This window comes from Ovis aries, chromosome 3 (genome assembly GCF_016772045.2).
Source record: "Ovis aries strain OAR_USU_Benz2616 breed Rambouillet chromosome 3, ARS-UI_Ramb_v3.0, whole genome shotgun sequence".
In the NCBI taxonomy this organism is placed as follows: Eukaryota; Metazoa; Chordata; class Mammalia; order Artiodactyla; family Bovidae; genus Ovis; species Ovis aries.
In genome coordinates, this window is record NC_056056.1 from 166,423,836 (window position 1) to 166,450,159 (window position 26,324).

The window sequence follows — 26,324 nt, forward strand, 5'->3', positions numbered from 1 at the left end:
AAATTTTGTCTTTGTCAGTCCTCTTTATTTTGTTTATCTTCCGTTCCCTTAATTTTTATTTTTATACTTATTACTTCCCAGTTCCTTTTTTTAAAACAGCTTCACTAAGACTTAAGGCAAGAAAAAAATGACTTTTCCTTCTACCCTCCTAAGTTCTCCAGCTGGAGCTTGGTAAAATTAGACTAACAGAAGAGTGATGAACAAGGGGAAAAAATCAGGAGCTTATTAACATTTGCTTATGCATGGGAGAACTCAGTGATGAGTAACTCAAAGGGGTGGTTAGGATTTGGGCTTATAGGGCATCTTAAAAAGGACAATGAATTTACAGTAGAGTGACCGAGGGCAGCAAACTGTGGTAGAAATATGAGAGAAAACTAATGGAGTAAGACTTGTTTGGGCAGGTCCATCTAGGTGCTGTTTTTCCCTCTTCATGGCCCAGGAGAGGAGTTTAACATTCTTCATATTTTTCAGAAGTTTCTATTTTCCCTCAGATAAGGGCATCTCCAAGAAGGCATCCATCCTTCTGCATCTATTGATTCTCATTTACCTCCAGCTCAAAATAATCCTAACGCGAAAGCAAGAGCTGTCTCCTTGCACCATCCCACCCTCTCTAGCAGGGACGATGCCTCTCATTTGGTCACTTTCCTTGGCCTCTTGAGGTGACTTAACCGTCTCACATGGAAAGATCCCCTGGAGAAGGAAATAGCAACCCACTCCAGTATTCTTGCCCAGAAAATCCCATGGGTGGAGGAGCCTGCTGGGCTACAGTCCATGGGGTCACAAAGAGTCAGACACGACTGAGTGACTTCACTTTCTCAACCATCTCACAAAGGAAAAAGATTGACTTTTATTTTGGAAATTATAGTTTTAATTTTTAAGGTTGAGGTATTTAAAACATTTCTGTTTGGAAATCATGTATCATTACCAAGACAACCAAGTGAAGTGAAGTGAAGTGAAAGTCGCTCAGTCGTGTCCAACTCTTTGTGACCCCATGGACTGTAGTCCCTGGAATTCTCCAGGCCAGAATACTGGAGTGGGTAGCCTTTCCCTTCTCCAGGGAATCTTCCCAACCTAGGGATTGAACCCAGGTCTCCCACGTTGCAGACAGATTCTTTACCAGCTGAGGCTCAAGGAAAGCTCAAGAATACTGGAGTGGGTAGCCTATCCCTTCTCCAGCAGGTCTTCCTGACCCAGGAATCAAACTGGGGTCTCTTGCATTGTAGGCAGATTCTTTACCAACTGAGCTATCAGAGAAGCTAACCAAAGATAACCAAACAACAGCAAAGAGCTCAAAAAACCTTGGATTAAAAGGAAGTCAGTCACCAACAATATAGAATAACTCCACACTGAATGATAATATCAACACTGCATGTCAAAAATAGTTTCCTTCCTTCCTTTAGAATATCTGTCCTTCCAGTGCGGCAAGGTCTACCTTCCTTCCTTCCTTCCTTGCGTCCATCCATCCCTATTTCCCTTCCTTTATTTCTGTGTGTGTGTGTTGACTCAGATTCATACCTGTTATCTATTAAAGTGAGCAAAATTCTTTAACTTACAAATTGCGATCTTTTCCCCCCTTTTCAGTATAAATCAGGTAAAATGAGGCAGCAACATCTTCAACTGTTTTAAAAAATGATTAAGTATTTTGAAGAAATAAAGTCATGCCATATAAATAATTATGTAACTATGAAATTAGATGGGCTGCTTTGAGATTTTGATAGAAATAATTTGAAACAAATTGAATATGTATTGTCCTTAAAATCTGAACTATCAGCCAAAACTTGAGATATTAGTGTCTTTCAGAGCACATTGGGTATGGATGTATGAAGTTATTGCATGTAGAGTTGACTGATGTTTTATTTCCTCTTGTAGTCTAGATAATGATAGGAAAAATTTGGCTCCATTGTTTTTCTTTTCCTTAAGGAAAAGAACAGAGAAATGATTTTCTTGTTTAATATTGAAGTTAGTTGATGAATGTGAACATTACCTTATAATTTGGTTGTCTAATCTCAGTGGCCTTTTGGTGACAGAAGAGAAAAGCTGTTTGGTTTGGGCCTAGGATGCAGACAGCAGAGAGAATCGAAGGCAATTTGTAGTGTCCTTGTCCTCAGTGTTTACCCTCATGCCTTCTTCATTGTCCTGGTTCACATTTTTAGCACTAAGGAAATGACAAATAAGCCAGAAACATTTGTATAAGGACAGTCAAGTGATTTCTTGCTGTATTTTGTACAAACAGGAATCATTCTTTGTTATAAAATGTCTAAAAGTTCTTGTAATTGCAAAACTTTCTTTTCCCTCTACAGAAATAAGAGAGCTGATGTTCGAAAAGTAGCACATCGATTCCTGGTGGAAAACTTGAATCCTTTAATATTAAGTTATGTTAAAAAGAAGAGGTTCCATCAAATATTTCTTGAGGAGATGCCCTGGAAAGCTCAGATGAACCTGTATCTGGCAAGCGCACACTTCAACCTGCTTTTAACAAAGCTAGGGGAACGTACAAAGATAAAATTTGGTTCTTCACCAATAATGGTCAGGTATAGTATATTATCAGTGAATACTGCTTTAGTCTCAAAAACATGGATAGTATTTGTATGTTCAGGGCTCCAATGCTGATGATAACTTTAAGAGGTTCACAGAGTGCTTTGATCTTTACTGATCTTTGGTTTATTTAAAAATTTCTTATCTCAGAATCTTTCCTAAACAAGTGCTGGATATAAGTACTTATGAAGTACTAATTTACATAGATTTGAATGTTATTCAATATAGCTTTCAGGGGAAAGAGAAAGTGAATTTTCCAAGAGAAGTTTAATATTCATAGTATCTCTCCATGCTCAGTCTCTCAGTTGTGTCTGATTCTTTGCTGCCCTATGGACTATAGCCTGTCAGGCTCCTCTGTCCATGGAGTTTTCCAGGCAAGAATACTGGAGTGAGTTGACATTTACTTATCCAGGAGACCTTCCCAACCCATGGATCGAACCTGCATCTTCTGTACTGCAGGCAGATGCTTTTACTGCTGAGCCACCAAGGATCCCCCTAACTGTATAGTAACCAAAATATTAGTAGGCCTTAGGCAAATCTCTGTTTCATTAGAGGTATATTTTAAGCCTCCATAAACATAGGTCATACTTTCATATATAATTTATACTTTCTGTCATTAATTCAAAAGATATTTTCCAGTTCTTGTTTATTTTTGGTTAAAGTGTTAGAGGAGATAAAATAGGAGGTAAAAATATAAGATAAATACATAATACAGAATACCATGTAACCAGAGTAACTTTATGTAACCAGAGTTTTTCATTAAAAAAAACTACTTGTTGAAGGAATTTTCTGAAGTCTAGTTATTAGTACTGCATGAGTTCACTGAACAGGGCACAGGTTTGATCCCAGTCGGAGAACTAAGATCCAACAAACTGCATGTGGTGGTGGTTTAGTGGCTAAGTTGTGTCTAACTCTTTGTGACTCCATAGACTATAGCCCACCAGGCTCCTCTGTCCATGGCAAGAATACTGGAGTGGGCACAGAATACTGGAGTGGGTTGCCATTTCCTTCTCCAGGGGATCTTCCCAATCCAAGGATTGAACCTGTGTCTCCTGCTTGACAGGCAGATTCTTTACCGCTGAGCTACCTGGGAAGTCCAGCGCAGCCAAAACCAAAACAAAACCCGCATTGAGCACTTATTAGAAACAAGGTACTGAGGTAGGCGTGAGGATCTACAGGTTGGAATCTGGTAGAGTGGCTCATAAATGTTCACAAATAATAGTCAATAAAGGTAAAAGGTGACGTGCACATAAAGTCTTTGTACGTGGGAAGGAGGCTTTCTACTGGCTGAGACTACCAGAAGAGGTTTCACGGGAGAAGCTACTTGGCCTGGGTCCTGATGGACAGGCAAGATTTAAAAATGTGCAGGTAGGGAAACAAGCTTTCCAGAAAGATGGAAGAACAAGTCACAGCCCAGGTAGGAAACTCAGGACAGGAGCCCCTAGTGGTTTCACCAGAGTCTAGGGCATCTGAAAAGGAGTGGTCAGAAAAGATCAGAAGAGAAGGTCGATACTTCACGGACAGTCTTAACTGTCTATAAATCTGAACTTTAATTTATATACCGTGGGAGATTATTAAGGTTTTTTTTTCAAACAGGGCTATGATAAGACATTTTTCTGATAGCAAAATACTAGATGGATTGGAGGAAGGAGAGGCTGATGATAGGGATATGAATTAAGAGGGTATTTATTTCAGTAATCCAGCTATAAAATATGCAGTTTGAAATCTACAAGGAACTTGAACTCAGTTTCTGTTTCTCCAGAATTTTGGTTAAAATAAAATTCTGATCTATGTGGACTAGACCAAGTTAGCATTTAGGAAGTACTTAGATTTCTTGGGAGAAGGCAATGGCACCCCACTCCAGTACTCTTGCCTGGAAAATCCCATGGACAGAGGAGCCTAGTGGGCTGCAGTCCATGGGGTCGCTAAGAGTCAGATACAACTGAGCGACTTCACTTTCACTTTTCACTTTCATGCATTGGAGAAGGAAGTGGCAACCCACTCCAGTGTTCTTGCCTGGAGAATCCCAGGAATGGGGGAGCCTGGTGGACTGCTGTCTACGGGGTCGCACAGAGTCGAACATGACTGAAGTGACTTAGCAGTAGCAGTAGATTTCTTGACAGAGAAAACTTTTAGCAAAGTGACCCGTTTTTGAGGCTCTGAAAGGGAAAACAGTTCAGATCAGATGGGGTTCCTTGCTATCCTCTGGACACAGAGAACTCTTCTTCTCTGACTGTCCAGTCACACATGACCATTCATGCATCATTACTTGGCAGCATGATAGTTAAACAATGACTGAAAGGCTCAGACGGTAAAGAATCTGCCTGCAATGTGGGAGACGCAGGGTTCAATCCCTGGGTTGGGAAGATCCTCTGGAAAAGGAAATGGCAACCCACGCTAGTATTCTTGCCTGGAGAGTTCCATGGACAGAGGAGCCTGGTGGAGTATAGTCCATGGGGTCACAAAGAGTTGGACACGACTCAGTGACTTTCACTCACTCAAGTTTGTATCAGGGTAACTTGGTGCTAAATCCAATTTCATTAAAACATTTATTTATTTATTTAGTATTTGACAGAATTCAATTTTGCTTCTAATGAGTTTTTTTCCCTTTGCAGTTTCCGATCATGTGACCCTAATATGTTCTCACTGTATAATTCAGGAACAGTATTACCAACAGGAAAAATGACTCTAGAAAACTATAAAGTGTTGCTTGATTTCCTTCTTACAGCTAAAAAAAGAAAGGCTCACTTACCATCAGGTAAAATAAATACGTTATATACTATCAAATTGTCTTTAGATATTTTTATTCACAAATGGAACACACAGATACACAAACACATGTTCCCTGACATGCACCCCAACAGACACTGAGTTACATGGATCACTATCCAGTGACTTAGGAATTTTGTTGAGTTGTGGTATTTTGTAGAAGATCCTTATTTGTTCTATATTTTAAACTTACTGCATTTTTAGAATATCATCACATATGTTTGGAAATATTTATATTGAATTTTCCCCTACCCCAATTTGCCCGTTCAACAAATATAATGTTCTTTAAAAAATATTCATAGCCTTCAGTGGCCAAAGTAAGTGAAAACTTGCTCTCAGGTGATGAAGGCTTGGATGAGGCAAAGTTGGTGAAGATGGAGAAACACAAACAGACTAAGAACGCCTTTTGGAGGCAGAACCTATGGGATCCACTCAGAACCTGTGCTGAGTATCGATGATATACCATGCCTGGTTCTAGGCCCTTTGTGTATTCACTCATTGGGTCATTCAACAAATGTTAGCCCTGCCTGCTCTCACATGTTCAATCCCTGGGTGGGGAAGATCCCCTGGAGGAGGAAATGGCAACCCACTCCAGTATCTATGCCTGGAGAATCCCATGGACAGAGGAGCCTAGTGTACTACAGTTCATGGGGTCGCAAAGAATCAGACATGACTGAAGTGACTGAGCATGCACGCAAGTTTCAGGAAAAACTCCACCAAACATACTGCTGCAAGCAGGCATGACAGCATCATTTAGCTGCTTTCTAGTTGTACTCAGAATCTTGCCTTAGGATCTTCAGTCAGCACCTTCCATGGAAGTTTACTCCAAGATGAATGAGATAATATTCTAATGGCAGGACCAGCCAATACCATCTTCTGGTCAGGTGTCAAGGGGCTCCCAAGAGGTGGAGAGATGTATGTGAGCAGGGCTCTCTGTTTGGGTGTTGCACTGGTGACACTATTCCTGAGTAATCACCTACCTTGAATACCACTCATTTCATGAGCAAACGTTTATCTCTGATATCTTTATGTTATTGCAAACCCTCATATAGATTTTTTTTAAATGACACTTTAAATGCTGTATGGCTTATTGCTGGGCAAGCTATTTCATATGCTGGTTAACTTTCCCAGGAGTTTTGATTCATATTTGAGGTGCTTGACATGCTTTTAATTTCTTCTGGGGTACAGTTTTACTGGTACCTGCATGTCATTCTATGACGGTTAAAGTATTTAAAAGTAAATTCCCTAGACATAGAAAGAGTCCAAGTTTTCATATGTAGACTACTATATATATATATATATATATATCTTCTTGAGTTTTCTAGCTCCCTAAGACCTCCTATGAAATTTACAATAGATTCTGCAATTCAGACTTAGCGTTTAATGCAGAGTTCTAATGAGAGAATGTTTGTGGCGGAAGTCCTCCATGGCTTTTATAGCACAGCAACGGGAGGATGAGTGATCAGGGCTGCTGCACTCCCTAACTGCAGGGGATCCTCCTCATCTTCCAGTGTATGTGTCCAGGGAATAGCCTGTTAGGAGGGAAGTTAAGAAAGAGTGGGATCCTGTCATTCTTCTCCCCCGAAACATGACTTTCCTGCCTCTGCATCATTCCTTTGGCCAATCACCTTTGCCTGAAATGTTCTCCATACTCTTCCCCCACAGCTAAATCATGATTCACCCTTAAGAGCTAATCTAAGCACCTCCTTCTCTGGAAACTTTCCCTGGTTCATCGCATCCATAACAATTCTCTGCTTTCTCCAAACTAGTGTAGCAGTTGTTATCTGAATTATTCATTTGATGCTAGCCACCTATTGTGTTTTCTGAAGCTTAACTCTCTACTGTCAATAACTTTATACTTTATACTGTAGATGCTGAAGAATTTTTGGCATTTCTTAATTCCAAAATGAGTGGTGAAAATGTTTCCAAGACCCAAACAGTTTATGAATCAGACTCTCAGTCGGGACTTAGCAGTAAAGAAAAGGATCGATCTGCAAATGTGGCTCTCTTGGATCATTTTATGAAAATCTTTTTATATTGCAGGAGAGCAATGGTAAGTTGGTCCTTCTTCTTTGTTAATGTAGTGGACATGAATCTCAGCCCATCAATTGGGGCATGTATGATATATTTATATCCTTATTATTCATAATTTTGATTTCAATAGTGAGACTAAGCTTGCTGGATTTCGTGTCAATCATCTGTGAGGCTTGCCATGGTACTGAGGTCTCAGTAGTAGAGTGGTAGAGTTGTGAGGGAGATGGTGAACCCCTTTTGTCATTAGTCATCCAATCATCCAGAGCTGAGGTGCCCTTTGTCCTTATCTACAAAGTCTCCTTGAATATTCAGACACCCCTCTGCTGCTTTCTAGCCACACTTGGGACATGGGCTTCTCCAGTGAGACCAGGGGTTCTTCTTTAGACTCTTGCTCCCTCCTGGGCATCACATGCTCCTTTCTTCCCTCTAGGAAAGGGGAAGATCTTTCTAGGCATGGGAAAGCCCTAACCCTTCCCCCTGACCTGCTTCTACAGGCTATTTGTGTCTTCTCTCAACTGTGTTTCTCTTTTTTCTTCTTAAATGTTATCTGATAGATTATTTAACTCAGAATAGGAATTAACTACAAAGAAATTAATTTCCTTTTTCTCATAGCAAGAAGTGGAAGTACATCAAACTTCTCAAGAGATGAGAAGAAATCTATCCTTTCTGGACAAGAAAGAAAGACTTAAGTTCCCATATTTCTTGATGGAGTAGAGAGTGACTTTCTAAAATATGTGAAGTCATCTCACATCATCTCCCATGACCATTAACAATGCATCCCATCCTCCTTTCTAGCAGCTTCAGGGCCTAGAGGGTCTGGGTCCTGCTTACCTCTCGGAACTCAGCTCCTCTTTCCCTGGTGCAGTCTACTCTCCCCTCTGTGGTTCTGAAAACACTAAGCGTGCTTTAGACCTCCCTCTTCAGTCCTCAGGTTCACCACCCATACTTTGTACCTCCTGTTCCCTCAGCCCCAAATGCCCTTCTCTTCCCGATAACCCCGCCCTCTCCTTCACATGACTTGTTCAACTCAGCATTCTGGGCTCTTCTCATATGTCACCTCCGTAGAGAGGACTTCTCTCCTGACCACCTTGTCCTCTCACCCTTACCAGGGTGAGTACTACTACTACTAAGTCGCTTCAGTCGTGTCCAACTCTATGCGACCCCATAGACAGCAGCCCACCAGGCTCCCTTGTCCCTGGGATTCTCCAGGCAAGAACACTGGAGTGGGTTGCCATTTCCTTCTCCAGTTTTCCTTTAAAATTGGAGGAAGTTACAGTTCAGTACACACAGGCAAAGTCGTATCTGACTCTTTGTGACCTCATGGACTGTAGCCCACCAGGCTCCTCTGTCCATGGAATTCTCTAGGCAAGAATACTGGAGTAGGTTGCCATTGCCTTCTACCAGGGTGAGTAGTTTCTACTTGAATTTCCTTTATAACACTTATCATTCCCTGAAATTGTACTTTGATATGTCTGCTTATTAGTGTTGGATTTTCCTAATCAAAAGCAGCACAAGGTCAGGCCCAGTTTCCCTTGCTCACTGAGACATTCCCAGCACTTAGAACAATGGTCATGTTGGAGTCCTAGCTCATTATTTGGTAGAGTCATAACCCAGGGTAAGTTAGCCCCATGCCTCCATTTCCTCATCTGTAAAATGAGAATACTACTACTACATACTTACTTCATAGGAGTTGTTATATAGAATGTTATATTAGAATACAAATGTCTTACCACGGTGTCTAGCACTGTGAGCATATAACAAATGATGTTAGTTACTTTTATTACTGACTTAGAATATTTGCATAAAGGTGAAGTCACTCAGAGATCTGTAACTTTGGCATCTTTTGAATGTTGTGCTTGTCTTAGGTTCTTGCTCATCGTGGTGGCTATTGGACTCTGCTTCAGAACTGCTGTCGGGCCCTTTGGAACTTTACTCAGGAGTTACAAATACTGCATAAACAAACAGTGGATCTGTATAAGACATTTCCGATTAGCCAGGATAATTTCCTCTGTATCTCTGTTTTACCATTCTATTTGGGAGCAGAATTACTTATTGACATGTTAATAGAACTACAGAATACTGATTCTATTAAGGTAAGAGTATTTGAGCAATTCTTTTTATTGTAGTTGATTAACAATTTTTTTGTGTATCATACAGCTTGGGATAAGTAGAAATTTTATATTTTGCTTGAGTTGTTTCTTGGTTTGTCTTGATTTTATTTCTTTGTTATTTGGTTCACAGTATATAATGTGTACCGATGTTAATTACAAATATCTGCCTGAAAATCAGTTTTTTAAATGGAAAACAAAGTAGCATTTATTGAGCTCCAGCTTCTATAGAAACTAACCAAAATACGTTTAATCTTCATGGTAATCATTTGATAGAGAAAAAAACAGACCCTAAAACAGATCATGTAGCTTGTTGGTTGATACTTGTTTTAGTCCCTGTTCTGTTTCTCTAGATGTAGAATTTGCAGCCATTTCAAATCTACCACACTGTGGTTTAAAGCGTGAAAATAAAATTAAAAAAAAAAGCAAACCTCATATAACTTAAACACATTAAAAATTAGTAAACACATAAATATTTTGAATCATGGGGTTTATAACATTTTTCAGATGTAAAATATAATGATAGTACAAAAGACTGGGAGGGCAAATAAAATGAAACTGAATAAGTTTTTAAACTTTACATAAATATAAAGTGATACAGTATTAAGTGGAATGTGATAAGTTAAGTATGCATTTAATAATCTCCCAAGTAACTACCAAATAAAGTGATATAGCTAAAAGGCCAAATGAAAGCTAAAACTAAAATGGAAAACTAAATAATAGTCAGTTAACTAAAGAAAGCAGGGAAAGAGGAACACAAACACATGGAACAAATAGAAAATAACAAATAACCTAATCCAGTTATATCAATAACTATATTAAATATAAATAGACTAAATACCCCAGTTAAAAGGCAGAGATTGTCTGGATTAAAAAAAGAGAGATGTGTACTTGTCCATAAGAGAAGCACTCTAGATATGAAGAAACAGATAAATTGAAAATAAAAGAATCTATTGAAAATAAAACAATAATTGGAAGAATTATACTACAAAAACAGTTAGCATAGAAAGGTTGATGAGGCTATATTAATATTAGATAAAATGATCTTCAAGTCAAAAAGTATTTTGAAGGATAAAGAGGGACATTTCATAATGAGAAGAAGCTCAATTAATCAGAAAGACATACTAATCATAAATATGTTTACACCAAATAACAGCGATTCAGAATATACTTTGGACACCAAAAGCTTGAAGAACTTTCTGCTTGGTGGACACATTGATGTACCAAGCAGATCTCAGGCCCTGAGTCCAAAAGGAAAGGTCACAGAAGTGCCTTATCTTAGACCCGTCCAGACCTGGCCTGTTGTGCATTTGGCTATTCTTGGGTTGTATCCTTTATAAGAAAACTGTGTCAATGAGTTCTGAGTCATTCTAGGAAATTACTGAACCTGAGTTTACAACTGGTCAGTCAGAAGTTCAGGTGCCGTGGGACCTGTGACTGGCATCTCCAGCGAGCACTGACCCTTAAGCCTGTGGAGTCTGACCCTAACTGTGGGGTAGTTAGTGTCAGCACTGATGCGCAGTACATTGGGGGAGGTTGGAAACAAAGCACATAGTGCATTCACCAAGATGGACTGTCAGTTCAGTTGCCCAGTCATCTCCGACTCTTTGTGACCCAATGATCACAGCATGCCAAGCCCCCCTACCATCACCAATGCCCAGAGTTCACTCAAAATCATGTCCAATGAGTTGGTGATGCCATCCAGCCATCTCGTCTTTTCCAATGAGTCAATTCTTCGCACAGGGTGGCCAAAGTATTGGAGTTTCAGCTTCAGCATCAGTCCTTCCAAAGAACACCCAGGACTGATCTCCTTTAGAGTGGATTGGTTGGATCTCTTTGCAGTCTAAGAGACTCTCAAGAGTCTTCTCCAAAACCACAGTTCAAAAGCATCAATTCTTCAGTGCTCAGCTTTTTTCACAGTCCAACTCTTGACTAGACGGACCTTTGTTGGCAAAGTAATGTCTCTGCTTTTCAATGTGCCATCTAGGTTGGTCATAACTTTTCTTCCAAGGAGTAAATGTCTTTAATTCATGGCTGCAGTCACCAACTGCTCTGATTTTGGAGCCCCCCAAAATAAAGTCTGACACTGTTTCCACTGTTTCCCCATCTATTTCCCATGAAATGATGGGACCAGATGCCATGATCTTCATTTTCTGAATGTTGATAGATGGGGAAACAGTGGAAACAGTGTCAGACTTTATTTTTTTGGGCTCCAGAATCACTGCAGATGGTGACTGCAGCCATGAAATTAAAAGACGCTTACTCCTTGGAAGAAAAGTTATGACCAAACTAGACAGCATATTCAAAAGCAGAGACATTACTTTGCCGACTAAGGTCCATCTAGTCAAGGCTATGGTTTTTCCTGTGGTCATGTATGGATGTGAGCGTTGGACTGTGAAGAAGGCTGAGCGCCAAAGAATTGATGCTTTTGAACTGTGGTGTTGGAGAAGACTCTTGAGAGTCCCTTGGACTGCAAGGAGATCCAACCAGTCCATTCTGAAGAAGATCAAGTCTGGGATTTCTTTGGAAGGAATGATGCTAAAGCTGAAACTCCTGTAGTTTGGCCACCTCATGAGAAGAGTTGACTCACTGGAAAAAACTCTGATGCTGGGAGGGATTGGGGGCAGGAGGAGAAGGGGATGACCAAGGATGAGATGGCTGGATGGCATCATGGACTCGATGGACTTGAGTCTGAGTGAACTCTGGGAGATGGTGATGAATGAACAGGGAGGCCTGGCATGCTGCGATTCATGGGGTCGCAAAGAGTCGGACACAACTGAGCGACTGAGCTGAACTGAACTGATCTGAGCTTTAAGCCAACTTTTTCACTGTCTTCTTTCACTTTCATCAAGAGGCTTTTTAGTTCCTCTTCACTTTCTACCATGAGGGTAGTGTCATCTGCATATCTGAGGTTATTGATGTTTCTCCCGGCAATCTTGATTCCAGCTTGTGCTTCTTCCAGTCCAGCGTTTGTCATGATGTACTCTGTATATAAGTAAAATAAGCAGGGTGACAATATACAGCCTTGTTGTACTCCTTTTCCTATTTGGAACCAGTCTGTTGTTCCATGTCCAGTTGCTTCCTGACCTGCATATAGGTTTCTCAAGAGGCAGGTCAGGTGGTCTGGTATTCCCATCTCTTTCAGAATTTTCCACAGTTTATTGTGATCCACACAAAGGCTTTGGCATAGTCAATAAAGCAGAAATATATGTTTTCTAGAACTCTCTTCCTTTTTTGATGATCCAGCAGATGTTGGCAATTTGATCTCTGGTTCCTCTGCCTTTTCTAAAACCAGCTTGAACATCTGGAAGTTCACGGTTCACATATTGCTGAAGCCTGGCTTGGAGAATTATGAGCATTACTTTACTAGCATGTGAGATGAGTGCAATTGTGCGGTAGTTTGAGCATTCTTTGGCATTGCCTTTCTTTGGGATTGGAATAAAAACTGACCTTTTCCAGTCCTGTGGCCACTGCTGAGTTTTCCAAATTTGCTAGCATGTTGAGTGCAGCACTTTCACAGCATCATCTTTCAGGATTTGAAACAGCTCAATTGGAATTCCATCACCTTCACTAGCTTTGTTCGTAGTGATGTTTTCTAAGGCTCACTTGACTTCACATTCTAGGATGTCTGGCTCTAGATTAGTGATCACACCATCGTGAATATCCTGGTCGTGAAGCTCTTTTTTTGTATAGTTCTTCTGTGTATTCTTGCCACCTCTTCTTAATATCTTCTGCTTCTGTTAGGTCCATGACATTTCTGTCCTTTATCGAGCCCATCTTTGCATGAAATGTTCCCTTGGTATCTCTCATTTTCTTGAAGAGATCTGTAGTCTTTCCCATTCTGTTGTTTTCCTCTATTTCTTTGCATTGATCGCTGAGGAAGGCTTTCTTATCTCTTCTTGCTATTCTTTGGAACTCTGCATTCAGATGGTTATAACTTTCCTTTTCTCCTTTGCTTTTTGCTTCTCTTCTTTTCATAGCTATTTGTAAGGCCTCCCCAGACAGCCATTTTGCTTTTTTTGCATTTCTTTTTCATGGGGATGGTCTTGATCCCTGTCTCCTGTACAATGTCATGAACCTCCATCCATAGTTCATCAGGCATTATCTATCAGATCTAGTCCCTTAAATCTGTTTTTCACTTCCACTGTATAATCATAAGGGATTTGATTTAGGTCATACCTGAATGGTCTAGTGGTTTTCCCACTTTCTTCAATTTAAGTCTGAATTGGCAATAAGGAGTTTATGGTCTGAGCCACAGTCAGCTCCCAGTCTTGTTTTTGCTGACTGTATAGAGCTTCTCCATCTCTGGCTGCAAAGAATATAATCAGTCTGATTTTGGTGTTGACCATCTGGTGATGTCCATGTGTAGAGTCTTCTCTTGTGTTATTGGAAGATGGTGTTTGCTATGACCAGTGCATTTTCTTGGCAAAACTCTATTAGTCTTTGCCCTGCTTCATTCCATACTCCAAGGCCCAATTTGCCTGTACTCCACGTTTTTCTTGACTTCCTACTTTTGCATTCCAGTCCCCTGTAATGAAAAGGATATCTTTTGGGGGTGTTAGTTCTAAAAGGTTTTGTAGGTCTTCATAGAACCGTTCAACTTCAGCTTCTTCAGCATTACTGGTTGGGGCATAGGCTTGGATTACCATGATATTGAATGGTTTGCCTTGGAAATGAACAGAGATCATTCTGTTGATTTTGAGATTGCATCCAAGTACTGCATTTCGGACTCTTTGTGGACCATGATGGCTACTCCATTTCTTCTAAGGGATTCCTGCCTGCAGTAGTAGATATAATGGTCATCTGAGTTAAATTCACCCATTCCAGTCCATTTTAGTTCACTGATTCCTAGAATGTCAGCGTTCACTCTTGCCACCTCCTGTTTGACCACTTGATTCATGGACCTGACATTTCAGGTTCCTATGCAATATTACTCTTTATAGCATCGGACCTTGCTTCTATCACCAGTCACATCCACAACTGGGTATTGTTTTTGCTTTGGCTCCATCCCTTCATTCTTTCTGGAGTTATTTCTCCACTGATCTCCAGTAGCATATTGGGCACCTACTGACCCGGGGAGTTCCCCTTTCAGTATCCTATCATTTTGCCTTTTCATACTGTTCATGGGGTTCTCAAGGTAAGAATACTGAAGTGGTTTGCCATTCCCTTCTCCAGTGGACCACATTCTGTCAGACCTCTCCACCATGACCCATCCGTCTTGGGTGGCCCCACACGGCATAGCTTAGTTTCATTGAGTTAGACAAGGCTGTGGTCCATGTGATCAGATTGGCTAGTTTTGTGTGATTATGATTTCAGTGTGTGATTTCTGATGCCCTCTCGCAACACCTACCATCTTACTTGGGCTTCTCTTACCTTGGATGTGGGGTATCTCTTCACGGCTGCTGCAGCAAAGCACAGCCTCTGCTTCTTACCTTGGACAATGGGTATCTCCTAACAGCCACCCCTCCTGACCTTGGACGTGGAGTAGGTCCTCTGGGCCCTCCTGCGCCCACGCAGCTGCCGCTCCTTGGACGTGGGGTTGCTCCTCTCTGCAAGATGGATTGTATACAGAGTCAAAAAAGAAGTCATAATAAAATTTAAAAGACTTAAGTCTTAAAGAGTATGTTTGCTCTTTATAATATAAAAGCTATATTATAAACAGATTAATATAATGTAGGAAGAAAAATCTTCAAATATCTGGAAATTAAATAACACAATTCTAAATAACCCATGGGTCAAAGAAGAAAACATAAAAGAAATTTTAAAAATATTTCAACCGATGATAACATATCAAAATTTTGAGATGCAATAGGCCAATGCTTAGCAGGAAATTCATAGCTTCAAATGTTTAGTAAATAGAAACAAGATAAAATATCAACCATTTAAGTGTTCCATCTATAGGAGCTAGAAAAAGAAGAGTAAATTAAACCCAAAGTAATTAAAAAGAATAATGAAATTAGTAAGAAGAAAATGGTAAGAGCAGAAGTAAATTAGATACAAAACAACCCAGAAAATTAATAAAGTCAATCAATTAATCTTTTGAAAATATGATTAAAATTGACAGAATCTTAGGAATACTGATGAACAAAGGTGAGAAAAGTGTGAATTACTATTATTTTTAACAAAAGAGGGATATGGTTATAGTTCCCATATATATTAAAAGAAAAATAGAAATCATATCCAATTTTTACTAATGAATTTGATAACTTAGATGAAATGGACATGTCTATTATAAAGTACAGCTCAACAAAATTGACACAAAAGTGATAGATAAAAATTAATTAACCTAAATATATTAAATTGAGTTTATAATCAGAAACTTTGACATGAAACTCCAGGCCCAGAATACTTTTCTATAGAATTCTAGCAAACATAAAGGAAGAAATAATAAATAGTATACTGTTTTTGGGAAGTGAGGTCAGCTTAACCCTGACAGGTACATCAAAAAGAAAAATATTAATCAATATTACTCATGAACATATACACCAAACTCTTTGAGCTCTGGGTACCTGCTAAGCCAGGGAAGCTGTCATCTTCTATCACAATTATTTACTGGGACCTCATCAGTCATCATGAAATGTTCCCTGACAATTATAAGATCCTGAAGATCCTGAGTGGGCTGTGCCTGAAAGTGGAAGGGAAGATGGTCAGTACGGCTGAGGATAATATTGATGAAAATGTACTTTGCTATCCAGTGCTTTCAGTACCCAAGGTAAAAGCACATTATTCACTGGTGTTGATATGATCATGAATCATCACTTGCAGAAAACTAGTTTTACAAAAGGAGCATGTAAGAGAAATGCAAATCAAAACCACAATGAGGTACCATTTCACGCCAGTCATAATGGCTGCTATCCAAAAGTCTACAAGCAATAAATCCTGGAGAGGGTGTGGAGAAAAGGAACCCTCTTACACTGTTGGTAGGAATGCAAACTAGTACAGCCACTATGGAGAACAGTGTGGAGATTCCTTAAAAAACTGGAAATGAACTGCCTTATGACCCAGCAATCCCACTGCTGGGCATACACACCAAGGAAACCAGAATTGAAAGAGACACGTGTATCCCAATGTTCATCTCAGCACTGTTTATAGTAGCCAGGACATGGAAGCAACCTAGATGCCCATCAGCAGATGAATGGATAAGAAAGCTGTGGTACATATACACAATGGAGTATTACTCAGCCATTAAAAAGAATACATTTGAATCAGTTCTAATGAGGTGGGTGAAACTGGAGCCTATTATACAGAGTGAAGTAAGCCAGAAAGAAAAACGCCAATACAGTATACTAACACATGTATATGGAATTTAGAAAGATGGTAATGATGACCCTGTATGTGAGACAGCAAAAGAGACACAGATGTATAGAACAGTCTTTTGGACTCAGAGGGAGAGGGAGAGGGTGGGATGATTTGGGAGAATGGCATTGAAACATGTATAATATCATATATGAAACAAATTTCCAGTCCAGGTTTGATGCAGGATATAGGATGCTTGGGGTTGGTGCACTGGGATGACCCAGAGGGATGGTACGGGGAGAGGGGTTCAGGATGGGAAACACCTGTACACCCATGGTGGACTCATGTTGATGTGTGGCAAAACCAATACAATATTGTAAAGTAAAAAAAAAAGAAATGAACAAAAAATCAAAAACTTGAACTCCATAAAAAAAAAAAGAAATAAATCAAGGCTTTCCTGGTGGTTCAGTGGTAAAATAATCTGCGTGACGACGCAGGAGACGCAAGTTTGATCCCTGATCTGGAAAGATCCCACATACCACGAAGCAATTAAGCACATGTGCCACAACAATTGAGCCTAGGCTTAGAATCTGGGAGCCACAACTGCTGAGCCCACATGCTGCAACTACTGAAGCCTGCATGCCCTGGAGTCTGTGCTCTTCAACAAGAGAAGCCACTGCAATAAGTCTGTGCACTGCCACTAGAGTAGCCCCTACTTGCTGCAACTAAGGAAAAACTCAAGCAGCAACAAAGACCCCGCACAGCCAAAATAAATAAATTAAAAAAAAAGAAATAAAAGATTCCATGAACTCAATCAGAGGCAGACTTGAAGAACAGAGACCAGAAAGAATAAAACCTATTATGAGAAAGTCTGAGAAATAAATCAAGCATTTCCTGCTAATTAAAAAAAAAAAAAAACTACCAGTTTTTTGTTGGTGGAGATATGAACCTAGATAGTGTGGTTGCTCTACTAGACTACCATAAGGATGGTATCACCCATGTATGATTTTCTTTATGAACGGTTTCAGTTCAGTTCAATTCAGTTCATTTCAGTCGCTCAGTCAGGTCTGATTCTTTGTGACCCCATGAATCGCAGCACGCCAGGCCTCCCTGTCCATCACCATCTCCTGGAGTTCACTCAGACTCACGTCCATCGAGTCCGTGATGCCATCCAGCCATCTCATCCTCGGTCGTCCCCTTCTCCTCCTGCTCCCAATCTCTCACAGCATCAGAGTCTTTTCCAATGAGTCAACACTTCGCATGAGGTGGCCAAAGTACTGGAGTTTCAGCTTTAGCATCATTCCTTCCAAAGAAATCCCAGGGCTGATCTCCTTCAGAATGGACTGGTTGGATCTCCTTGCAGTCCAAGGGACCCTCAAGAGTCTTCTCCAACACCACAGTTCAAAAGCATCAATTCTTTGGTGCTCAGCCTTCTTCACAGTCCAACTCTCACATCCATACATGACCACAGGAAAAACCATAGTCTTGACTAGACGGACCTTAGTCGGCAAAGTAATGTCTCTGCTTTTGAATATACTATCTAGGTTGGTCATAACTTTTCTTCCAAGGAGTCTTTTAATTTCATGGCTGCAGTCACCATCTGCAGTGGTTTTGGAGCCCAAAAAAAATAAAGTCTGACACTGTTTCCACTGTTTCCCCATCTATTTGCCATGAAGTGATGGGACCAGATGCCATGATCTTTGTTTTCTAAATGTTGAGCTTTAAGCCAACTTTTTCACTCTCCTCTGTCACTTTCATCAAGAGGCTTTTAGTTCCTCTTCACTTTCTGCCATAAGGGTGGTGTCATCTGCATATCTGAGGTGATTGATATTTCTCCTGGCAATCTTGATTCCAGCTTGTGTTTCTTCCAGTCCAGCGTTTCTCATGATGTACTCTGCATAGAAGTTAAATAAGCAGGGTGACAATATACAGCCTTGACGTACTCCTTTTCCTATTTGGAACCAGTCTGTTGTTCCATGTCCAGTTCTAACTGTTGCTTAGAAATGGAGAAATGTTAACAAATCTGGCAGTAACTTTGGATCTTTCACATATAATCATAAATTATTCCATTTTTCATCCACACAGGAAGAGAACTTAGGTAAATGGAACTAGTGTCATTTGAGTTCTTTGACTTTTGATTATTAGATTATAAGGGTGGAGCTTATAACATCAGCAAAATGACATCTTTTATTGAGCATGTTATGTGCCAGACACTGTGCTAAGGGGGCAAATTCACATAGGTTATGTATGTCACACCTAGTATTCATACCTTCACAAGCAGATGATTTTCAAGGTCTCTTCCAAATTCAAGGACTATGAATCTTATGGAAGGGAATATGTATCCTCTACTGTTTTTGAGGCAAGTGGAAGTACTCCTGGTCTTTACTACTTTTGTTGATACCTTCTCTTTCCTATGCATGTTATTGTTGGGGTTACCTTTAATGATAACATCAAATTAGGAGAGGCTAGACTTGGTTTGTTGTTATTGTTGTTTAGTCTGACCCCATGGATTGTTGCCTGCCAGGCTCTTCTGTCCATGGGATTTCCCAGGCAAGAATGCCAGAGTGGGTTGTCATTTCTTTCTCCAGGAAATCTTCCCAACCCAGGGATTGAACCCATGTATCCTGCACTGGCAGGCAGATTTTTTACTGCTGAGTCACCAGGGAAGCCCTACTAACTTTATTGGGCTATAGTCTGGCCAGTGTGTGCATGCTAAGTTGCTTCAGTCGTGTTCAACTCTTTGCAACCCCATGGACTGTAGCCCATCAGGCTCCTCTGTCCATGGGATTCTCCAGGCAAGGACACTGAAGTGGGTTGCCATGCCCTTTTCTGATAGTCTGGCCAGTAGGTGGATCTAAAGGATTTTGCTAATAAACACATGAAAAGATGCTCAACATCACTCATTATTAGAGAAATGCAAATTGAAACTACAATGAGATATCACTTCACACCAGTTAGAATGGCCATCATCAAAAAGAATCTACAAATAATAAATCCTAGAGAGGATGTGGAGAAAAGGGAAGCCTCTTGCACTCTTGGTGAGAATGTAAATTGATACAGCCAATATGGAAAACAGTATGGAGATTCCTTAAAACACTAAGAATAAAACTACCATATGACCCAGTAATCTGACTAGGAGGCATATACCCTGAGGAAACCAAAATTGAAAAGACACATGTACCCCAATGTTCATTGCAGCACAATTTAGAATAGCTAGGACATGGAAGCAACTCAGATGTCCATCAACAGATGAATGGATAAAGAAACTGTGGTATGGATATACAGTGAAATATTATTCAACCATAAAAAGGAGTGCATTTGAGTCAATTCTAATGAGGTGGATGAGCCTATAGTCTATTATACAGAGCAAAGTAAGTCAGAAAGAGAAAAGTGAATATTGTATAGTCATGTATATATAAGGAATCTAGAAAGATGGTACTGATGAAATTATTTTCAGGGCAGCAAAGGAGACACAGACAGAGAGAACAGACTGATGGACACAGTGAGTGGGGAGGAAGGAGAGGATGGGATGTATGAAGAAAGTAACATGGAAATAAACATTACCATATGCAAAATAGATAGCCAATGGAAATTTACTGTATGCTCAGGGAGCTCAAATCGACTCTGTAGCAACCTAGAGGTGTGGGAAGGGGAGAGAAGTGGGAGGGATGTTCAAGAAGGAGGGGACATATATATATACCAAATTGCCAACATCCGTTGGATCATCAAAAAAGGAAGAGTTCCAGAAAAACATCTATTTCTGCTTTACTGACTATGCCAAAGCCTTTGACTGTGTGGATCACAATAAACTGTGGAAAATTCTGAAAGAGATGGGAATACCAGACCACCTGACCTGCCTCTTGAGAAATCTATCTGCAGATCAGGAAGCAACAGTTAGAACTGGACATGGGAAAACAGACTGGTTCCAAATAGGAAAAGGAGTACGTCAAGGCTGTATATTGTCACCCTGCTTATTTAACTTCTACGCAGAGTACATCACTAGAAACGCTGGGCTGGAAGAAGCACCAGCTGGAATCAAGGTTGCTGGGAGAAATATCAATCACCTCAGATGTGCAGATGACACCACCCTTATGGCAGAAAGTGAAGAAGAACTAAAAAGCCTCTTGATGAAAGTGAAAATGGAGAGTGAAAAAGTTGGCTTAAAGCTCAACATTCAGAAAACGAAGATCATGGCATCTGGTCCCATCACTTCATGGGAAATAGATGGGAAACAGTGGAAACAGTGTCAGACTTTATTTTTTTGGGCTCCAAAATCTCTGCAGATGGTGACTGCAGCCATGAAATTAAAAGATGCTTACTCCTTGGAAGGAAAGTTTTGACCAACCTAGATAGCATATTGAAAAGCAGAGACATTACTTTGGCAACAAAAGTCTGTCTAGTCAAGGCTATGGTTTTTCCAGTGGTCATGTATGGATGTGAGAGTTGGACTGTGAACAAAGCTGAGTGTAGAAGAATTGATGCTTTTGAACTGTGGTGTTGGAGAAGACTCTTGAGAGTCCCTTGGACTGCAAGGAGATCCAACCAGTCCATCCTAAAGGAGGTCAGCCCTGGGATTTCTTTGGAAGGACTGATGCTGAAGCTGAAACTCCAATACTGTGGCCACCTTATGCGAAGTGTTAACTCATTGGAAAAGACTCTGATGCTGGGAAGGATTGGGGTCAGGAGGAGAAGGGGACAGCAGAGGATGAGATGGCTGGATGGCATCACTGACTCATTGGACATGAGTTTGAGTGAATTCTGGGAGTTGGTGATGATAGGCGGGCCTGGCGTGCTGCAATTCATGGGGTTGCAAAGAGTCGGACACAACTGAACTGAACTGAGCGACTGGACTGAACTCAACTGAGAAGACTTTTTTCTCCCTAAGTTTGACATTTGCATCAGGGAACTGGGCAAATTTTTGTACAAACTGAATGTAATCAATGTATTAAGGAAATTTAATTATTTGTATATATTATAGTCTGTTTTCCCTCATAACTTTACCTTATTTATTGGTTTAATGTTCTTACTTAAATAGTGACTATGTACCAGGAAGTATAGTGATGACTAACCATATGTGGCTATTTATATTTAGGCTTAAATAATTAAACTTAAAAATCCAGTTGCCGCAGTCATTCTTCAACAGCTTAGTATCCACATGTGCTTAGTGGCTACTGTATAGAACAGCACAAATGTAACACATTTACTTCATCACAGTAGAGCTTTTGAACAGTATCATCAAGCTTTGATTTGCATAATAAATATGTTCGATTTTTTCTGTTCAGTTCTTTTCCATGTTATATTTTTAGCTATTCATTCCGTGTTCAGACCAAACATGTAGTGAAATATGAAATTTCAAAGTTTTGTTTCAATGTGCTACTTGCAGACTATTGATGAAAAAGGAGAGTTCAGTGTCCCGAGTTGCTACGGAAATATTAAAAATGATAAAGGTGGTTCCAGCCTTACCTTTGAGCATCCTCTGGATGACGTCAATGTGGTCGATTTGAAATGGATCCATGACTTTGTATTAAAATCTCTGGAACTTGTCTATCAAGTAGAAAAATGGGAAACACTCGTATCACTTGCCATTCAGTTCAATGCAGTTTCGCAGTAAGTACCTCTGATAGGGCGGGTAACAGCAATAGACTTTACTGAGAGGAATGTGTCTTTACTAATGTTTGTTTCTAATATACATTTTACTCTTATCTAGTGAAAGATATACAGAGCAAGTGACTCCACTCCTGGTTTACGCGCAGCGCCAGCTTCTACTGCAAATATCCAAATGCAAGGGCCCAGACATCAGCCAGCAGGCTTGTGTAAGATATGAGACTGAATACAAACAGAAGGTAAGTTTGGCTCTGTTATTCATGCAGTTGTGATTTCTTAGTACCCGTATAACTAGCAAGATTTGGGGTCAGATAAACGTTGCTATTTTCACTTAGGCATTTATCATTCAAATCAGCAAACATTGTTGAGAATCACTGTTTGCCAGTATTTTCCCGATTCAGAGAAAAAAAGAATTAAGTCCTTGTACACGAGGAGCTTATATCCAGGTCAAAGCTGGATTACCATTAGACACAGTGGGAAGAGTGCTGGAGACATAGCACTCCTTTAGGAGCCATTAAATGTTTTGATTTCTTTTACAATAAGAAGAAAAAAGGAACTTTTATGTTAAAGAAAATGTTGCAGTTTTAACAATATTTTTTGATGGAGCCGTAGGCCCATGAAGGCAAAAGTACCTAGGGCTCACTAATGACATGTTGCAGCTTTAAGTTGGGGGAGGGAAGAGATACATCTATTTTCTCATTTATTAGCTTAATAAATATGTATTGACTCCCTAAGATTAGAGCTGCTGCATTCAGTTGTGCAGTCTGTGTCCTGCCCTAGGGCACTTGGCATATGTTGGGGTGCTGAATCCAGCCCCTGCCCACACACTAGTCCATGTAGGGTTGAGGGGCTTGCAGCTCCCCAGAGAAAGCTCCCATTTTTTTTTTTTTCTCACAAAGACTGCTTATGGTCTTGGCATATTCTTGCCTCTTGCATATTCTATAAAGAGAGAGCTGTGTTCTTGCTTTATGGAGTTTAGTTTCAGAAGCATGGAGATAGGACCGGTGGATAAACATGTAAACAGATTAAAAGATTTATGATCAGCATAAATTCTCTGAAGAAGATAAAATAGGTACATGGGATAGAGATAGGCTGAGGTGAGAGGTGGAAAAGTTGAGCCGAGGTGATCAAGAAGGTCTCTTGGAGATGGTCACATTTGGTGGGAAGGGGCCAGCCCTATAGTGGAAAAGAACATTCCAGCCTAAGGAGAGAATAGGATCAAAGACCCTGAGAAGGGACAGGAAGGAAGCTCAGACCCTACAGTGCAGCAGACAAGAGAGATCAGAATAAGGGGCTGCTCCTTCTGCATCTTCTTGGGTGCTTCCTCCTCTTCTCCCCAGTGTCTCAGTGTTAGTTCAGCCCAACGCTCTGTTCTTGGGCCTCCAGTACTCTATTGAGGTATTCTCCTTTGGAGAGTTAACTCAACTTGTGGCTCAAAGTAAACATCTTCATGATGATGGCTACCAAAATTACATGTCCTGTCTAGACCTTTCTCCTGTATTCTGTGCTGACATATCTAACTGCCTGTATCAGTCAGGGTTTAATCAAAGAAGCAAAACTAGTTACAACTATCTCTCCTCTCCCCAAATGTCCACATTGCTTTTTCCCACACCTTTTCCAGTCTTGACTAAATATCACACTCTCTGTGAAGACTTTTTCCTCACTGCCTTGTTTAAATGTATGTGTCTATTTGTCTGTTTTTCTCTATAGCATTTATAACTTAGTCCACTTTATCACGTACTCTATATATTTTGTTTATTGTCTATCTCCACTAGAATAAGTACCACAAGAAGAGGAATTTTTGCTTATTTTTTTTTCTGCTTTATCATCTGTGAGCTTAGAGTAGTGCGTGGCACATAATAGTTCAATGAAGATTTTTTAAATGAAGCTGGAGAGGTGGGAAGGACTAGGTCAAGTAAGGTCTTAATAGGCGGGGGGAAGGAATTTGCATTTTCTTAGACTGTCCTTTCATCTCCTAATAGAGGTAACTACAAGAGACAATAATAAAGAAGCATCGTCTACGTCAGACTGGGGTTCAAGGATGGTTGTATTTTGAGCAGAGGTGTGGGAGGTGGGGTGGAGAAATGGAGAGAAGAGGATCTTGGACCTTTTAAAAGAATTACCTTATGTCTAAAAATGATCTGTTTCATATATTTTATCATTTTAGGACTCAATTATCTGTTAAAAAATACTTTAAAAAATACTACAGAGGACGTTAGTTCTGAAAAACTCCACCAGGGAAGTTTAAATTACGTTAATTATGAGTAGAGGGGAAATATGCCATTGAAAAAGCAGCCTCTATTTTAAATATGTTTCAACTTACATAATGGGAGATATATTTAGACTAGTGAATTTATAGAACATCAGAGAAATTATTCTAATTGCTCTACATAATTTGCCTAATGCTTTTCCAGCTGTGGTATACATAAGAAATATGAAAAATTATGTAGCCACTTTTTTTCCCTCAAAAGTTCTCATGATTGAATGTTACTCTGGAGCTTTTATTTGTAGCATCTTTTTGTATCTCTTCTTTTTGGCTAAGGAAAAATAAGATGAACATTTCAAGTAAGCAAAAATTTTGGCTCTAAATACCTAAGTAATGTTTGTTTTCTTTCTTTTTAAAGATAACCTGCCGAAATTTCGTTGGAATACAGCTCAAGATTAATCCTCCAACCAATAAAGGGACAGCTATAGGACAGCGAGCAGATGTCCTTAAAAAGCTTATCCATTCAGGTTGGAACCAATCTTAGCTTGAAGCTCTTTCTCTCTTCTTCAAAGCAAGATTTGCTGTTGTGTTCTGCATGTCCAGTCTCCTATAATTAAAGTGTTTGTAAAATCTCTTTTGCAGATTTGACTGAAAATAATCCACTTGATATTTGCCATCTTATATTGCCATAAATGTCACTTAAGGGGAATTAAAACTCATGTCTTTTATTAGTTTAACCTGTAAGGTAAAAAAGGGAAATAAGAGAAGAGGGAGAAAGGAAATTGATGGGAAAAATTAAAGATGAGAAAAGACTGTTTCACAAGTTTTTCTCTGTTTTTAATCTCACTTGGGAACTCTTTAAACTGATCTTTCGTTATTTTCTTGGTTCTATCTTAATCGCCATAATAACTTCCATTTCCATAATCAGTATGGATTATTTTTCTACTGGTGTTACCAAGGTTAACTTGTTGGTTTTTAAACAAGAGTACAACAGAAGATTCTGAAACATTATGACTCCTTTGCTTTTAGCTGGTGAGGCCTCTTGGAATGTTTTGGCAATGTGGCTTTTAAGAATGAGATGATGGGAAGGGATGAAAATGGAAGTAATACCTCTCTCAGTGGTGGTTTTCCTGTCTCTGTTTTGGGTAGAGGAAAGAAATGCAAGTCTTCCCTTTGCTATCCCCTGCATTGACAGGGATGTTTTTTACCACTAGCATGATCTGGGAAGCCTTGATATGTTTGGATTCCTTCATTTATTTGTCTATTGATTTTAGGTATGTATGTGTGTATGTATGTATTTCTGCATTCATTCATTCATTCATTTCTTGAGTCAGGCAGCCATTCAGTCATTCAGCAAATATTTATTGAGTATCTATCATGTGTTAAGTGCTATACTAGGTCCTGAGAAACTGGGAAAGATTGAAGGCAGGAGGAGAAGGGGATGACAGAGGAGGAGATGGTTAAATGGCATCACCAACTTGATGGACATGAGTTTGAGCAAGCTCCGGGAGTTGGTGATGGACAGGGAAGCCTGGCGTGCTGCCGTCCATGGGGTCACAAAGAGTCGGACATGACTGAGTGACTGAACTGAATGAGTGACTGAGGTCCTGAGAATACAAAGATGAATGAGACTAAAGATTTGTTACATGATTTACAGCCCATTGAAAGAGACCGATAAATAAGCCAGAGATGATAGTGTAGAGTGGTAAGGTCTATACTGTTGTGACTCCTGCTGCTGCTATAAACAATAATAGTTAATGGCTAGCATCATTTTTGAGAGACTCTATGTAATTTAGTGGGGTTATCATAAAAGTAAAAGGCAAAAGTTGAGA

The 26,324-nt window shown here is 39.9% G+C and overlaps 1 protein-coding gene across 8 annotated transcripts in view; it reads left to right on the plus strand.

Annotated features, from left to right (window-relative positions):
- The window catches only part of CFAP54 (cilia and flagella associated protein 54), a 330,206-nt gene that overhangs the window by 128,585 nt on the left and 175,297 nt on the right, over positions 1-26,324 (plus strand). For all 8 annotated transcript variants that reach the window (XM_015094809.4, XM_060413069.1, XM_060413070.1 and 5 more), the window contains 7 exons: positions 2,301-2,531; positions 5,151-5,293; positions 7,176-7,357; positions 9,204-9,431; positions 22,066-22,289; positions 22,390-22,525; positions 24,911-25,019. In XM_015094809.4, coding sequence (XP_014950295.2) covers positions 2,301-2,531; positions 5,151-5,293; positions 7,176-7,357; positions 9,204-9,431; positions 22,066-22,289; positions 22,390-22,525; positions 24,911-25,019 — 1,253 coding nt within the window. The remainder of the gene's footprint in view (positions 1-2,300; positions 2,532-5,150; positions 5,294-7,175; positions 7,358-9,203; positions 9,432-22,065; positions 22,290-22,389; positions 22,526-24,910; positions 25,020-26,324) is intronic.